General features: G+C 36.9%; 1 protein-coding gene and 1 long non-coding RNA gene across 3 annotated transcripts; both read left to right on the top strand.

Annotated features, from left to right (window-relative positions):
* Positions 1-970: 970 nt before the first annotated feature.
* LOC133709135 (protein ENHANCED DISEASE RESISTANCE 2) lies at positions 971-9,659 on the top strand. 2 transcript variants are annotated; one of them, XM_062134779.1, is made up of 22 exons: positions 971-1,569; positions 1,729-1,803; positions 1,920-1,973; positions 2,182-2,247; positions 2,449-2,507; positions 2,785-2,861; positions 3,211-3,333; positions 3,462-3,496; positions 3,771-3,871; positions 3,941-4,024; positions 4,658-4,722; positions 5,243-5,314; positions 5,834-6,004; positions 6,577-6,779; positions 6,901-6,931; positions 7,033-7,208; positions 7,303-7,404; positions 7,659-7,706; positions 8,248-8,391; positions 8,493-8,588; positions 8,806-8,907; positions 9,148-9,659. In XM_062134779.1, exons 1-22 carry the CDS (start codon positions 1,267-1,269, stop codon positions 9,238-9,240), a joined length of 2,280 nt encoding a protein of 759 aa, XP_061990763.1. In that variant the 5' UTR covers positions 971-1,266; the 3' UTR covers positions 9,241-9,659. The 2 variants fall into 2 exon arrangements, with proteins under 2 accessions (XP_061990763.1, XP_061990757.1); XM_062134773.1 differs by having other exon boundaries at positions 3,941-4,036.
* A 1,837-nt stretch (positions 9,660-11,496) lies between these two features.
* On the top strand, positions 11,497-14,480 carry LOC133727280 (uncharacterized). The gene is made up of 4 exons (XR_009855087.1): positions 11,497-11,927; positions 12,768-12,837; positions 13,594-13,672; positions 14,165-14,480. It is a non-coding gene; the product is annotated as an uncharacterized LOC133727280 (long non-coding RNA).
* Positions 14,481-14,665: the final 185 nt, after the last annotated feature.

The following is a 14,665-nucleotide window of genomic DNA, read 5'->3' as shown; positions in this document are numbered from 1 at the left end:
TCTAGAAGTGACTTTGAAATGAGCTGAAAGATTGTACGTCTTGACTTGTGGACGCAGATATTTCTCAAACAAGTGAACAACCAAGTCATAGGGCTTGTTTGGAATTGCCTTTTGAAGGCTCAAAAACGCTTTTGAATTAGGGAAGTGAAATTCAGTTTCTATTTTACAATTCACACTCTGTATCATTTTTTAGTACTTAAAAAAATGAGAGGTTGTGAGTTCGACTCACGAAAGACTAGTTGTAGCATTTGTGAGTTGTTTATCTGATAAAAAAAAAAAATCACATATTTTACAGTTCACACCACAAAAAGATAAAATTTAAAGATTTCAAAAAATGAAACATAGAGTGTGGATTGTAAAACAAAGAGTGAATTTCACTCCCCTTAAATTAACATAAAAGTTTAATTATAAATATAAAAATTGAAGAAAAAAAAAAGAGTAATATGTTCTAGGTGAGAAGCACTAGACTTCTTATGCAAAAGAGCGTTTGTGTCAAATTTGAAAAGCATTTTACGTATTTCGAAAGCAATTTCAGCTTTTCAGGTAGATCGTTAAAAGCATTTAAAAGTGATTTTGAGAAGCACTTAATAATCAAAATTTCTACCATACACACATTGTATGACACACACAGAATCTGACGGTGTGTAAGCCATAAGTAAATAAAAGATAAAAGAATACTCACATACCGTCGGATTCTATGTATATATCATACATGCGACCATGCGTCTATAATAGAATTTCTCGTACATGTACAGTATTACTTCTCGTAATAAGGCTAAGGTTCAACGCTCGGTTTGTCAGAGGAGTCAAGAGAATCAGAGGAAAAAAAAAAATTCATTAGAAAAAAAAAAAAAAATTAAGGCTGGGTTCGTTAGCCTACGTGGCGGTTTTGCGGAGGATGCAAGGCAAGAACAGGGACCCACCCATAAGCTGGCCGTTAACCTTGGTTTTCGATACAAAATGAGGGAGGGAGAGAGACGAAGAACCAAAAATAGGGAGGGAGGGAATGGAAAAGATAGCAAATAGTGAGCAGCAAAAAGAGGGAGGCAATGTCATCACCACCCTCTCTCTCTCTAATCGCTCTCTCTCTCTCTCTCTTCTCTCTCTTCTCTCTCTCGTCTCCCTCGATCGATCCTTCACCGATTTGGAATCGGACCGGATCATCATCCGTCATCGTCCTGGAAGGAACCTAGCTCGCTCCGACCGAGACTAAGCTAGAGCTAGAGCTAGAGCTTCTCCCCCCCTAGCTTAAGCTTTTTTCCGACGATGGCGGAGGCGCCGCCGACGACATCGCATCACCGGAGATCGTTGTCCGACTTTGCCGCCGTGTCGCTGAGCGGACTGTTCGGAGGCGGAGGAGGAGGAGGAGATGATCAGAGAGGCGGAGGCGGAGGCGGAGGAGGAGGTGGAGGAGTAGTAGGCGGAGGGTCGACGTTTGAGTATTTCGGTTGGGTGTATCATTTGGGAGTCAATTCCATCGGCCACGAGTACTGTCACCTCCGGTTTCTCTTCATCCGAGGCAAGTATGTCGAGATGTACAAGCGTGATCCTCACGAAAACCCAGGCATTGTAAGAATATCACTCATCCCCTTCCTTTTCTTTCTCCGATATGATTGTCATGATTTTTGTGTTGTTTTAGAGGTAATGTAGTATTGTTTGGAGATTGTCATGATTTTTTGTGTTGTTTAGAGGTAATGTAGTATTGTTTGGTGCTGTCTGAATGGGCAGAAACCTATTAGGAGGGGCGTTGTTGGACCTACACTGATGCTAGAGGAGGTTGGGCGTCGGAAGGTGTACTATGGGGTAATGGCATTGCTTCCATTTCAGGCATTTTCGTTCTCAAACAGTGTCGTTGACGATTTGATATATGCACTGTTGTTTAATTCTTTTTTTCTTTTTTTTTGGTTGTTGTTGCGTAGGATGTTTATGTTCTGCGGTTTTACAATCGATTGGACGAATCAAAGAAGGGGGAAGTAAGTTTTAGTGCGGATTTATTGATTTGGTAGCTATATCACTATGGGATTATTTCAACTTTTCTTGTTACAAATGAATGCGTGTGTGTGTGTGTGTGTGTTTGATTGTAGTTCTCTTACAGTTTGATTTATAATGCATCTGATTTTGATTTTTAAAAAGATTATTATGTCCTCTGATTTTTGAATATTTCATTGTTGGTTTCTGAAGATTGCTTGTGCTACGGCTGAAGAAGCCCAGAAATGGCTGGAGGCATTTGACCAATCCAAGCAACAGGTACATGATTGTTCTCACTAAATATCATGCCTAACTTAGTTATAAAAAATAATAATAATAAAAAAGAATATGAACTCGTAGAGACTAGAGATTTTACGTCGTACCTTCTGAATTTAATCTATAGTTTCAAGGGAAACAGTGACTTGCATGATTCATCAAGGTCTGTGTTGTGTTTAATATACTGGAACTCTACTTTGACAGGCTGAGTATGAGCTGATAAGAGGAGGTAGTGCCAGAAACAAACTGAGCATGGAATCCGAGTACGCTCATAATTCCTACATTGGTGATACATTTGCATAAGTTTTTCATATTAGCTGTTTTTGTTAGGCCATTAACCAATGCCATTATTTGTACATTTTTTGGTGGTGGTTGAATTATATTACTGTGGGTCGAGGGGAAATTCAAGTTCATCTATTTCTTTCATTAAACTCAGTTGATTGACTTGCTTCTCTGCATTCCTTGTCTATTTTTTTTTCCCTCAAAATTAAGTTCTGTTTTCATGCTAAGGTTGACTGAAAATGTTTTATAATGTGGAAGGATCAACCTTGATGAACATCGACCTAGAGTGAGGCGCTATGCAAGCGGATTGAAAAGGCTTATAAAAATTGGGCAAGGTGAGGTGGTATGTCAAGGGCTACTTTTATAAAGTTAAAATGGGAGTTGACTCAGGGTAGCAAAGTGCAGTAATGATTGTTCACTTCACACTGCATACACATGTATAATTTTGGGACCTCGTATGATGCGGTTTGCATATGTTGAATCTTACCTGTATCTTTTGTATGTGCACATTAATTTCTAATGTTTTCTCATACCCGATTTTATCTATATGTTCTTACACAACTCCTTTTGTATAGAATTAACTGCAGAAAGAGGAGCATCTGAATTCTATTTACTTATACAATTCGAAATTGAAACATGTATTCAATGCTATATTGTAATACATATATTATCTTTCTCTTACAGGACCAGAAGTCCTTTTGAGCCAATCCTCAAACCGTGCAAATGGTGGTCCAGATGGATATTATGAGAGGGATGGTGGAGATGCAATTGAGACATATCAGTGGAAGTGTGTACGAACAATTAATGGTATTCTTCTTTTTGCCCCTTGTAGTTTTATCACTTTCTTTTGGTGAACTCTTAAGAATGCTCTTGGTCGTCCTTAACCCCCCATGCAATCTTCTGATGTTTCTTCATCATATTCCTTTTGATTTCAGGTGTTAGGATATTTGAAGATGTTGCTAACTCTGAGGTATCTCGTTGTATCTTTATACATGCGTTTATGTGTGTTAAGTGCCTATGTGTTTGTTTTATACATGTGAGATGATGCATCAGATGCAGAAATGTCTTGTCTGTCACTTTCTTGTAACTCATCCTTTTAATTATTTTGTAGAAGTTTAGATCTCCTATAAAAAAGAAAAACAAAAAAACAAAAAACTTTTTGTTTATATACTAGTTGAACTAGTCATGTTACTGACCATGAATAGCTTCACCTCGCTTATTTATTAATATTTTATTCTTGGTAGACTGGTAAAGGTGTTATTGTCAAGGCTGTTGGTGTTATCGAGGCAAGTGCAGATACTGCTTTTGAAGTGCTTTTAAACCTTGAGAAACATCAGAGATATGAGTAAGTTGTATTACATTTTGTGTATTCATTACTCTATAGCTTTTGTTTCTCTAATAGTTTTCTTTGCAGGTGGGATATGCTGACAGGAGACTTAGAGCTGCTTGATTCTTATGATGGACACTACGATGTTGTCTATGGGACATTTGATCCCAGGTATCTTACTCGGTAATGATGTTAGACAAGACAACCTCTTGTGTCTAACTCTTGCACCAATATCTTACCCCCTTACTCCATTCCGCTTATTGTTATGTTATCATTTCTCATCTCATGTTTCTGCCATCCTGTCTCATCCATTCAATGCTCATCTTGCATTTGTTTTTCCTGTTTTTAGAAACTGTCTTGTTTAAGCATGATAATTCTTAGCATATTAAAGTAGAAGTTGGTTCTGATGGCAATTTTCAGATTAGATTTTATAATAGGCAAAGGGAAGGATTAAATTTGCCAATATTCATATATTACACCATATAGTTTTATTACTTAAATTTATGAATAGAAAGCATTTATAAGTGAAGAACTGATACTCTTGAAATATTTATAAGTAGAGGTTGAACATTCATATATACTGAAAATAGAATTTGATTGTTTATTTAGAAAAGAAAATCCCCTTCATCTCATATCATCTGAATCTGCTTTGCATCAAGGGAAATCTGCTTCTGCATATTCATATATACTGGAAATTGCAATACTTTATTCATGAGAAATGGATTTTTGACACGATAACATCAGTTCCTCATTCTATTTCTTTTGTCTTCATGAGGTTCTTAACGGTTTCAATATGCTTTACAGGTGGCATTCCAAGAGAGATTTTATATTTTCTAGGCAATGGTTTCGCGGACAGGATGGAGCATATAGTAAGTGAATATAATTTTCAGCACTATCAATTAGCTCGGCCTGCTTCTCATCATAAGTAATCTTCAGTTTATCTGTTTTGCCTCGGTTCACTTCCTCCTATTCATCCTAGAGAAAAACATTTTAGTTTTAACACTCTAAATATATAATTTAAAACAAGAAAAAGAAAAGGGCATCTTCGTTACCTTTTCTTCAAAAGGATGAGCTATCATGAGTAAGGAAAATATACTCAACAGAAAAAACAAAATTAAAAAAGGATGGATGCATCATACAGGTCTTTAGAAAGTAAAATTTGCCTTCCAAATCGACAAACTTTGAATTCAAACCGGCTCGTTGAAGCAGATTCTTGTGCTGGTCAGAGAGCTACAGGAATAGGAGTTATTTATAAAAATATGTAACGTGATGCAGTCAACAAAAGTCTCAATGACATTTCTAACTTTTACTACTGGAGTTGCTTGAAGGGATATGCCATAATGGTTTGACTTAGTATTTGACAGATATTCTGTGGTATTCTTTATGCAGCAATCCTGCATTTCCCAGCTGTTCATAAGAAGAAGCCTCCAAGATCTGGATATCGTCGCACAAAAATAAATCGTAAGATATTTCACTTTTATCCTTAAAAATTGATGACAATAGTTCAGCACAAAGAAGTTTTGTTTATTATAATTTTTGTTTTCTACTGCTATAATGCACTTCTGCCAACAATGTGTTTGAAAGGCTGTATCTAACATGTAAGTTTAGTATCAGTTAATTTTGAGTTGTTTTCTGAATATAAGTACAATCAATAAGATAAATTTGGTATTTAATATCTACTGAATATTTAATAAAGACAAAATATATGGTAAAGTTTAAGTCTTACTCTAAACTCACTTAAGCATGTCTGATTTTTTTTCCCCTTTCCTTTTCCATATTTTTTTTCATCTGGCTCAACTGCCTTGATAGCATATGTACTGCTTGAGTGCTTGATGAAATAATTGTTTCCAAATATTATCATACTTGTTTTTCTCTGTTTGATGCTTACATTGAAATTCATTTTGCGTCTTCTGACTACTGTTTAGAATCTCAGCTCCTTCATCAAATTGGTGTTATTTTTGTGTTTTATTCTTATTGCAGCATCTACTTGGGAGATTAGAAATTTGAATTCATCCATGGGTTCAGATAGTCCAAGATGTCTCGTCACGCAAATGTTGGAGATACATTCTGCAGGCTGGAGCAGATGGAAGAAAAGTCACTGCTCAAAGTTCGAGAGGAGTGTACCTTATGCATTGTTGTGCCAAGTAGGAGGTCAGGAAGTTAATTATATATATTTTTAATTATGTCTTGACTTTATCATTTGGATGTTCTCTATTATGTGAGGTTATCCGGTCCAACAATGAGGTAGATGTGAGTTGTGCCCTTTCAATTCTGTAGAGTGTAATTGTTAGAGGGTGAAACAATTAGTTTGGCTCAAATCCCAAGAGCTTAAAGCTTTGGGAACTATGGTAAGCGCACAACACTTAACATGTTCCCAAGTTTAAATCCTGCAATTACAACCTTCCAATTCATGTTGAATTCCATGAGTTGAGCTTTCTGGGGGCGGAGAGAGGCCTACACGTGACATGAGGCTATATAATAGATTATAAAATGATAGCTGGCTCACGTCCTTGTACTTTAGGATTTTTAGTGACACTAAACAAACAAAGATCAAGTTCTAAGGACTCCATTAAAGATTTAAACGCAAACATACTGCAAACTGCCACCATTTAATGGGCTTCCAAATCCAAATAACTGGAATAGATAAAGTACTTTATATTATGCTCATTGCAAAGGTAATAGTGTTTCCCTTTTGTATTTTATTTTTTTTCTTTTTTGTTCAGGTATGAAGGAATATATTGGAGCAAATCCTGCACTAAAATGTGAATCTTCTGCTACATTTGTCCAATCAAAGCTATCATCAGTTTCCATTTCGAATGCTGAATACAATGAGTCAGATGTAAAGGATGAGTTTTACGATGCAATTTCTACAGACTCTTCATCTTCGGATGAAGAAGAAAGTGAGAATGGCGCACTTGACAAAAAGGTTTTCCCTTCTCTTGTAATTGGAACTGAGCAGTGTTGGTGTTACAATTTAATGCAGCTCGCATTTGTATAGTACATTTTGTTTTATTTAGATGTTAATACCCTCCTCATTTATTTCTCAGGAAGCAAAATTGAAACTGAAGAAAACTTCAGGTCCGATAATTGTGACATACTTATGTAGTCAAAGACTGGTTTGATTGTGGTTTCCCATTTCCATATATTATCAGTGCTAAAATTACTCATTCTGTATACAGCTGCAGATGCTAATAAGGAACTGGATTCTGAAGTGGCTCCTGTCATGATTGATCCGAGCCAGTTCTCTGTTTCATTGTGCAAAGGGAAGGATGATGCTGACACAAACTGCTGGTCAACTCCAAGCGGCAAGGGATTTATGATCAGAGGAAAGAACTACCTAAAGGACAATTCCAAGGTTAGTTTATCATAGTTCTTTGTGGGATTTGGTTCCTCTGAATTTATGACTTTCAGTCCTCTTCTTATGATCGTTGCTGATTTCCTATTTTCAGGTCACGGGAGGAGATCCCCTTCTTAATCTCGTAGGAGTAGATTGGTTCAAAGTTGATAAAACCATGGATAGTATTGCACTTCATCCCCGGTGTCTTGTTCAGGTACAGGCTATCTTTTGGTGTTCAAATTTCTATATTGACTACAAAATTGTTAAGTTAAAATTTTCCCCTTCCTTGCTTTGGATGCCTTTTTTGTTGTCATGTCGATAGTGCAACTGCAGAAAGCACTACCAAGTCTTCCCTTGATATGATTTTTAAGATTGTATATTTGAAAGCTTAATTATGGAACATTTAAGCTTCTGATTGTTACTTTGGTTGGTTGTTCCTGTGCCTAAGCGTATTCTTCTTGATTTCAGTCAGAAGCCGGAAAGAAGCTTCCATTCGTACTAGTCATCAATCTCCAGGTACATGTGTGAATTCTTTCCGATCAAATCATATTTTTCTTAGGTATAAAGGAAATTACTTGGCCCAATCTTGTCATACTTTATATATGTAAGAAATGCAATACTGAGGTTTGACGAGGAAAAAAGAAAACTAAAACAAAAACAAAAACAAAAAACAAAAAATCATAAATTTACCTTTTATTCATGTGGGATTTGGTGCAGTTATACAACTATTATAAAGTCATTAAAGATGACTGTCATTTCCTGTTATTTCGTGGTTGTCCACATTTACAATTTTGATTATACAACTGTATTTGTCATTTGAAGGATTGGGATCAATTCCAATCTTTTTGAGTAAAAATGTGCTTAAATCTTGTTATTATCAAGGGAGAAGGAGAATAGTATCTTAAGTTGATGAGTGGAAAAAGAAAGAATTTCTGAAACAGTAGGGTCATTGCTGAGATTTAGTTATTCTATCTCCGGTATTTGCTTCATAATGCTAGGTTTATAGAATATTGAAAGACGTATAGTGGCTATATAATATTCAGTTTTTCTCTTTCAGGTTCCTGCAAAGCCAAACTATAGTTTGGTACTTTACTATGCTGCTGACAGACCTCCAAAGCCAGATTCTCTGTTTTCTAAATTTGTGGATGGGAATGACATGTTTCGCAATGCAAGATTCAAGTTGATTCCCAGTATTGTTGAGGCATGTTATGCTTGAAGTTTATACATGTTCAAAATCCTAGAGGCAATTATGTTGACTACATTGGATGAAAAACAGTAGCTAATGGTGAACTAATTGTACAGGGATATTGGATGGTCAAGCGTGCTGTTGGAACAAAAGCTTGCCTGCTGGGAAAAGCTGTGACTTGCAAATATCTCAGACAAGACAATTTCCTAGAGGTAATTATATTATTTCTATCGGATTGTTCTTTGCTTCCCTTTATACTTTCATATTGGTATTTATATCATTTCTATCACATAGTGTTCTTTGATTCCTTCTATATTTGGTGCATTCCTGGTTGCTTATAGTATCCCAAACACTTGTGTTGATAACTTGATATACTTTGCTTCTTTTAAATATAATGAAATGATTTATTGGATAATTCTCATTGTTCAGATTGATGTCGATATTGGATCATCATCTGTGGCAAGGAGTGTCATCGGACTTGTCTTAGGATATGTCACGAGCATAGTTGTTGATCTTGCAATTTTGATAGAGGTTTGCGTCTTTCTAATTGTTACATTCTTGAAATGTATTGCTCCTTATATCAATTTTTGGTATACGTTTCCTTTCTTTGACAATCGTTTGGTAATCATGTCTTCAATATAAATTTTGTATAGTGGCTCTGTGGCTGCAGCCTTAGGTTGTGTGTAGTAGTATCAGCCAATCTTGACTACAATGTTTTACTTGCTGGAGTATTGCCTTTACATATACCTTGAACTGCTAATATATTTGCAGGCAAGGGAGGAGGAAGAGTTGCCCGAGTACATTCTTGGGACTGTTCGACTAAATCGTTTGAAGCTCGAGTCTGCTGTTCATTTGGAGGAATAACGTCCCTTGTTCATTTTTCGACCTCTGTCAGGCTATTGATGGCTTCAGTGAGGGGTTTTCTTTTTCATTTTTCATTTCTTGATAAGGGCTTCGCCGGGTTTTGTTTTCTATGTAGACTAAAACATTTAATCAAGCAGTTTAATTGGCCAAAATCGAGCAGTTTTACAGAGTAATGCAAGATGGAAGGCCAAATTTTTTTTTTTGTTTTGTTCTTCCACTTGAGTTCTTTATCCACATTCAGTTAGCAGATTCAAGGAGCAAAGATGAGCTCATACCTGGAAAGTAACCAGGCTGTTACCTAGAATGTTTTAGTTAGACAGAGAACAATTACCTCCTAATTGGTTATTTCAGTGTACTAGCGTACTTACATGTCACTGAAATACTGTTGGAAAATTTTAAAGGATATAGTATTGTTTATACTTTGGAGTGGAATCAAAGCTCTTATCACGTCTAGCCCTAACTTATTCATAACGTCCTTCACCACTTGGGCCAACTCCAAAAGTTCCGGTACACCCTTAATTTCGCCATGCATTTTTATTTTGGGTCCTTGACCAAAAGCCCTAAAATGAGCCAAAGTTATCTCACTTACCCCAGCAACAGATTTTTATTCCCACTAATCCAATCTAAAGAGAAATGACAATTTTGCCCATAGTAAAATTAAGAAACCACAGCCACTGCCACTCATCTCTCTCTCTCTTTTCCCGATCCCCAGCTCTCTCTCTCTCTCTCTCTCTCTCTCTCTCTCTCTCTCTCTCTCTCTCTCTTCCCCCCTCCCCGTACGTACAGATCACCGATCCCAGTGAGAGGCACGACAACGAGGAGATCGAGCCTGGCGTTGTTTCTGGCCCGCCGTCCAAGGTCTCGTGTGCGCGATCCCTCAGTGTGGCTTCCAGCAGCTATGACAACACCGCTGCAATCGCCGGTCCGAGTTCGACTCCGACAATCGTCGATCTGAGGGTGTTCGCCTTCTCCGAGCTCAAATCGGTGAATCGCCGATTTAGTCGAGCCTTGCTGATCCGAGACTTCAAAGCGTCATCGTCTCGAATTGTTGTTGTTTGCTCCGGCAACGTCCTCTTGAGCGTCATCGTCATCGTCGTCATCTCGGATTGCCGGCTTTGCTCTCTCACCGTCGTCTTCTTGGCTGATTTTGCAGGCGGTTCCAGATCCAGGCCACCTCACCGTCAAATTCCAAGGTCAATTTCCTTTTTCCGGTTTATCACTTTCTGGAATTTGCTTACCTTTTGTTTATTTGCCGTGAAATTGAAGCAAAGGAAAATGAAATTGAAATTAGATATAGACCGAATCAGCTGGTTTTTGTTGCTGGAATGTGTTCAGGAGTTGTTCTTTTTCTTAAATCTTCAGTTTGCAATTTGAATAATTGATTAATGAAGCAAGTGGATAAGCATAATTGTGAATGATGAATTAGTTATTAGAATTTTGGATTACATTGATTATTGGTTGTGCATCTTGGTGTAGTTGGAAGATATGAAGATGGATGAGGCGTCTGAAGAGGTGGCAGTGGAAATAGCTGCACAAGGGGTCCTTGGGAAGAGAGTTGATGAGATGGAGGCCAGTTTCATGACGACAGAAGGCCCAGAAGGAAAGAAAAAAGAAAAAAAAAAGTTTTATTGGTGGGCAATAGACATGTATTGCCCCCCAATAGACGTCTTTTAGGGGGCAATATATGTCTATTGGGGGGCAATAGACGTTTTGAATTGATGTAATCTCCTCATTTTTTTTCTTTAATCAAAGTTTTATTTGTATAATTTTAAAAAGATTGGTTCCCATTTCGGTAATCGAGACGTCTATTGAGAGGCAATATATGTCTATTGGGGGGCAATAGACGTCTACTGGGGGGCAAAACACGGCTGATAGTCGTCTATTGGAGGGCAATACATGGCTGATAGTCATCTATTGGGGGCCAATAGACGTCTATTAGGGGGCAATAGACTATTGGGGCAATAGACGTCTATTGGGGGGCAATAGATGTCTATTGGGGGCAAAAAAACTTTCCGGTGAGATTTTCAGCAATTTCCAGTGGGCTGCAGCCAGTCTCGCCGGATTCCGGCGGCCGGTGACGGACTCCGGCGAAGTCTCTTATAGTTTCTCTCTCTTCCATTTTCTCTCTCTCTCTAAGTAACAAAGGGGTGAGGGGTAAAATGGTATTAAAAAAAAATTAAAAACAAAAAAAAAATCTTAATGGGGTATTAGGGAAGACTCCCTTAGAGTGTATTGGGTGAGAGGGAATTAAAAAAAAAGGAAATGATGGAAAAGGTCACATTAGAGAGTGAAATGATAAAAATGTCACCTAGTTTCCCACTTGATAAAAAGGTCCATAATGAATTGTTAATAATATTAATTTAGTCCTTATGAATAATGAGGTGATGTTAAAAAAAGTCAGTTTTTAATTTTTCTGATTCCCATTCTACCCTTAAAGCCTAATACACGTTTATAACTTTAATACACTAAACCCCAACCTCTATACCTCCGATGTCGTCCAAAACCTACGCCTCTAATGTCCTCCAAGTCTCCTTCCAAATCGAACAGCTGCCGATCACCGCAGCTCTCTCCAAGTTCTTCTTCTATGTCCTCTCTCAGAGCCTCGTCGTCGAGTTGATGTCGCGGACTTCGAGGTTCCGAAACGGCGTAGTTTCGATTACGGAAGCAGTGCGGTTTGGGTTTCGAAGGTAATTTGCTGTATCAGAGTAGAGATTTGGCTTATCGAATTAGAAATTGGGCGATTGTTCATAGCGACTTTGATTTTGGAATTGAGTTTTGGATGAAACGATTATAGGATTGTTTAAGTTATTTTCGTTAATTCTGGATTTGATCCAGAACCAGAATTATCAAACTCGTGATTTCGATCAAGAACTATCATGATTTCTCAAGTATAAATTGTAGGTTTATCTATCCACGGTTTTTATTTGTGTTTAATTTTGATGGTGAATTTGATAGAAGTTTAGGAATTATGAACCATGTTAGTTTTTCTTTTCTTTAATTGATGTGCTTTCATAGAAATTGTTGTTATTCTTTTGATGGATATAAATTCTGTTGAAATTAGACGATAGATATAGTATTCCTTGATTATTTTGATTTAGTTGCTACTGGACGTTGGAAAAGAATTGGTCTGAGATACAATCAAAACAATATTGGAATGTAGAAAGTAGGGAGAATTGAATTTGAGGAAAGATGCAATAGGTATTGTAATCCTTTGTTTTTCATTTTTGTTTTTCATGTTTCTTATCGACTCTGCATTCAGTTCTGCAAAAAAAACAAGGTAGTTCTACTCATCTTTGATATCAAATTAGTGCATTCGGTATTCTTTAATAAAGGCTTTAAGTTTCTTCTGTTTCTTAGCTATATGTATAAAGCATCTTATACTATAATGAAAGTAGTTGGCTAATATTTATAATGGAAGCAAGTATATATTAATCAAATGGTTCTGGAGAAGAGTGTTCAGGATTGTCAATTTGGAAAAGAAACCAGTCTTTATGTATTTGATATGAATAATTCATCTTTGTCTTCAGAATTCAATGAAGCTGGAAGACTGGAGTGAAGCTCTAACATATTGCAGATTGACCATTGCTGTGTATCACAGTAAGTTTTTTTTTGTTTTTTTTTTTATATAGAATATTAAAATTCTTATAGTGAGGCTGAAAATGAAAAATATGTCCAATGTCTAGTTTAGTGTACGCCAAAGTTCTGTCTTCTTCAAGTTGATGCCTTCATGGTATAAGTGATATTGCATTTAGTTTTTTTTTTTTTGGTTAATATATTGCATTTTAGTTTAAAGGTCAAATTAGTGATGTTGGTTCTTGTTGCTTCAATTGGCATCCGAAGAAACGAAACAGAAATAAATCAGTTTTGCTAAAAGAAATGTATATTTCGAATTGACCAGTGGAGATTTATGCGCTGCTTGCATATACAGTTGCATTGCTAGATAAGGGGTTGATTAATGAAACTTGCAACGGCTGGACTTGTGTTGTTAAATTCTTTGCAACAGTAGTTGTGCACTTGCCTTTGATGGAAGGTTTAGTTGATGGAAGTATGTTACGTGAAATTGTAAAATTTGGAAATGTCGTCTCTCATTGTAATATCTCTTTGGTAAGCCTCATTGTGGAATAGTAAAGGTTGGGCATGCCCAGCTGTGTTTACTATATTATGCTTCAATTCGGGGAAACAACAGTTTCCTTGTATTTGAAGGTTTAGTTGTTCAACACTAGCCTCGAGTTATTGAATGAATGCCTATGCACATTCATCCTGCTATATGCATTTTTTCAATTAGGTCAGTTCATTATATTGGAGTGGAAAGCTCCATTTATCAATTACGAGCCTATGAATTGTGTTGTGCAGACACAAATGTGCTGCAAAGAACATGGCCTATTGTGGAATCAGCCTTAGAAGAGTATGGCCTTCATGCACTCTGGATCTGGTAAATGTCATGTGAATACTATTCTGCAAATTTCAGTATATTAATTGTTAATCATTGTTAAATTTTCCCTGGATTGAGATGCACATTTTGCACTGAGCTTTTTGGATTAGTTTTCTGCAGGAGTACCTTGTCCGATATTTTGAGCTAGCTACAGTCGTGCTAGTTTGTTACTTAGCTGTAGTACCCCATATATGTATTAGCTTTAATTTCAAGTAGCTTCTGTAGTCTTGTCACTTATTAGTGTGATGGTTCAGACTCCTAGCTACATTTTCTTGACAAGTTTATCTCTACTCTTTACTGAAGGAAATTGTCCCATTACTTGGTTTTTGAGAAAACTCATCATTTCTTATTCCACCATGTAGTACACATGTATTGCTAAAATTTGCTTTGGTGAATTCAAGTGTTATATGCTATGGTCTTTGTTTGTGTTTGTGGTTAAAATTGATGATTTCCGTGGCTTTGGATAGTGATGAGACAATTGTTCATGTTTAGAGAAACCAAGACGTCCTTATGAGAAGGAACATGTGGATGTTGAGCTAAAGCTTGTTAGAGAATATGGGTTTCGGTGCAAGAGGGAGTTGTGGAGGGTCTAGTATATGCTTTGACCCGCATCCTTAATGCTGCTATGGAACTTCTTACCCTGGACAAGAAAAACTCTCGCCGTATCTTCAGACCCAGTTGTGGTTATATTTTATTTTGTTCAATGTGCTTATGGGAGGTTGTTCTAATTGGAAAAAGTGTTGTGGTTGTACTTTGACTAAAATCACTTGAAATCTTCCTGGAATCACAATAAAATCTTCTTACTAATGTTTTGAGCATACAGTTTTGTCTTACGCTAGAATTCATTGTCCAAAAAATACTTGTGAAGTTCAATTTCAAATGTGCAACACATGTCACTGATCAAGTCACTGACCATGTCACTGTCAATCCCTGACCAAGTAACTGTTAACTTCAAGTCACCAGCAAAGTCACGGATCACGTCACTATCAATCC

This window comes from Rosa rugosa, chromosome 1 (genome assembly GCF_958449725.1).
Source record: "Rosa rugosa chromosome 1, drRosRugo1.1, whole genome shotgun sequence".
NCBI lineage: Eukaryota > Viridiplantae > Streptophyta > Magnoliopsida > Rosales > Rosaceae > Rosa > Rosa rugosa.
The sequence above is the reverse complement of the archived record's forward strand: the minus strand, read 5'-3'. Positions and strand labels throughout refer to the sequence as shown.

Excerpts from the sequence above, each read along its gene's own strand:
- LOC133709135 (XM_062134773.1), top strand. The coding sequence starts at position 1,267 with ATGGCGGAGGCGCCGCCGACGACATCGCATCACCGGAGATCGTTGTCC. Across the intron at positions 1,974-2,181 it reads ACGAATCAAAGAAGGGGGAA|ATTGCTTGTGCTACGGCTGA; the intron begins GTAAGTTTTAGT and ends TGGTTTCTGAAG. Across the intron at positions 2,862-3,210 it reads GCTTATAAAAATTGGGCAAG|GACCAGAAGTCCTTTTGAGC; the intron begins GTGAGGTGGTAT and ends TTTCTCTTACAG.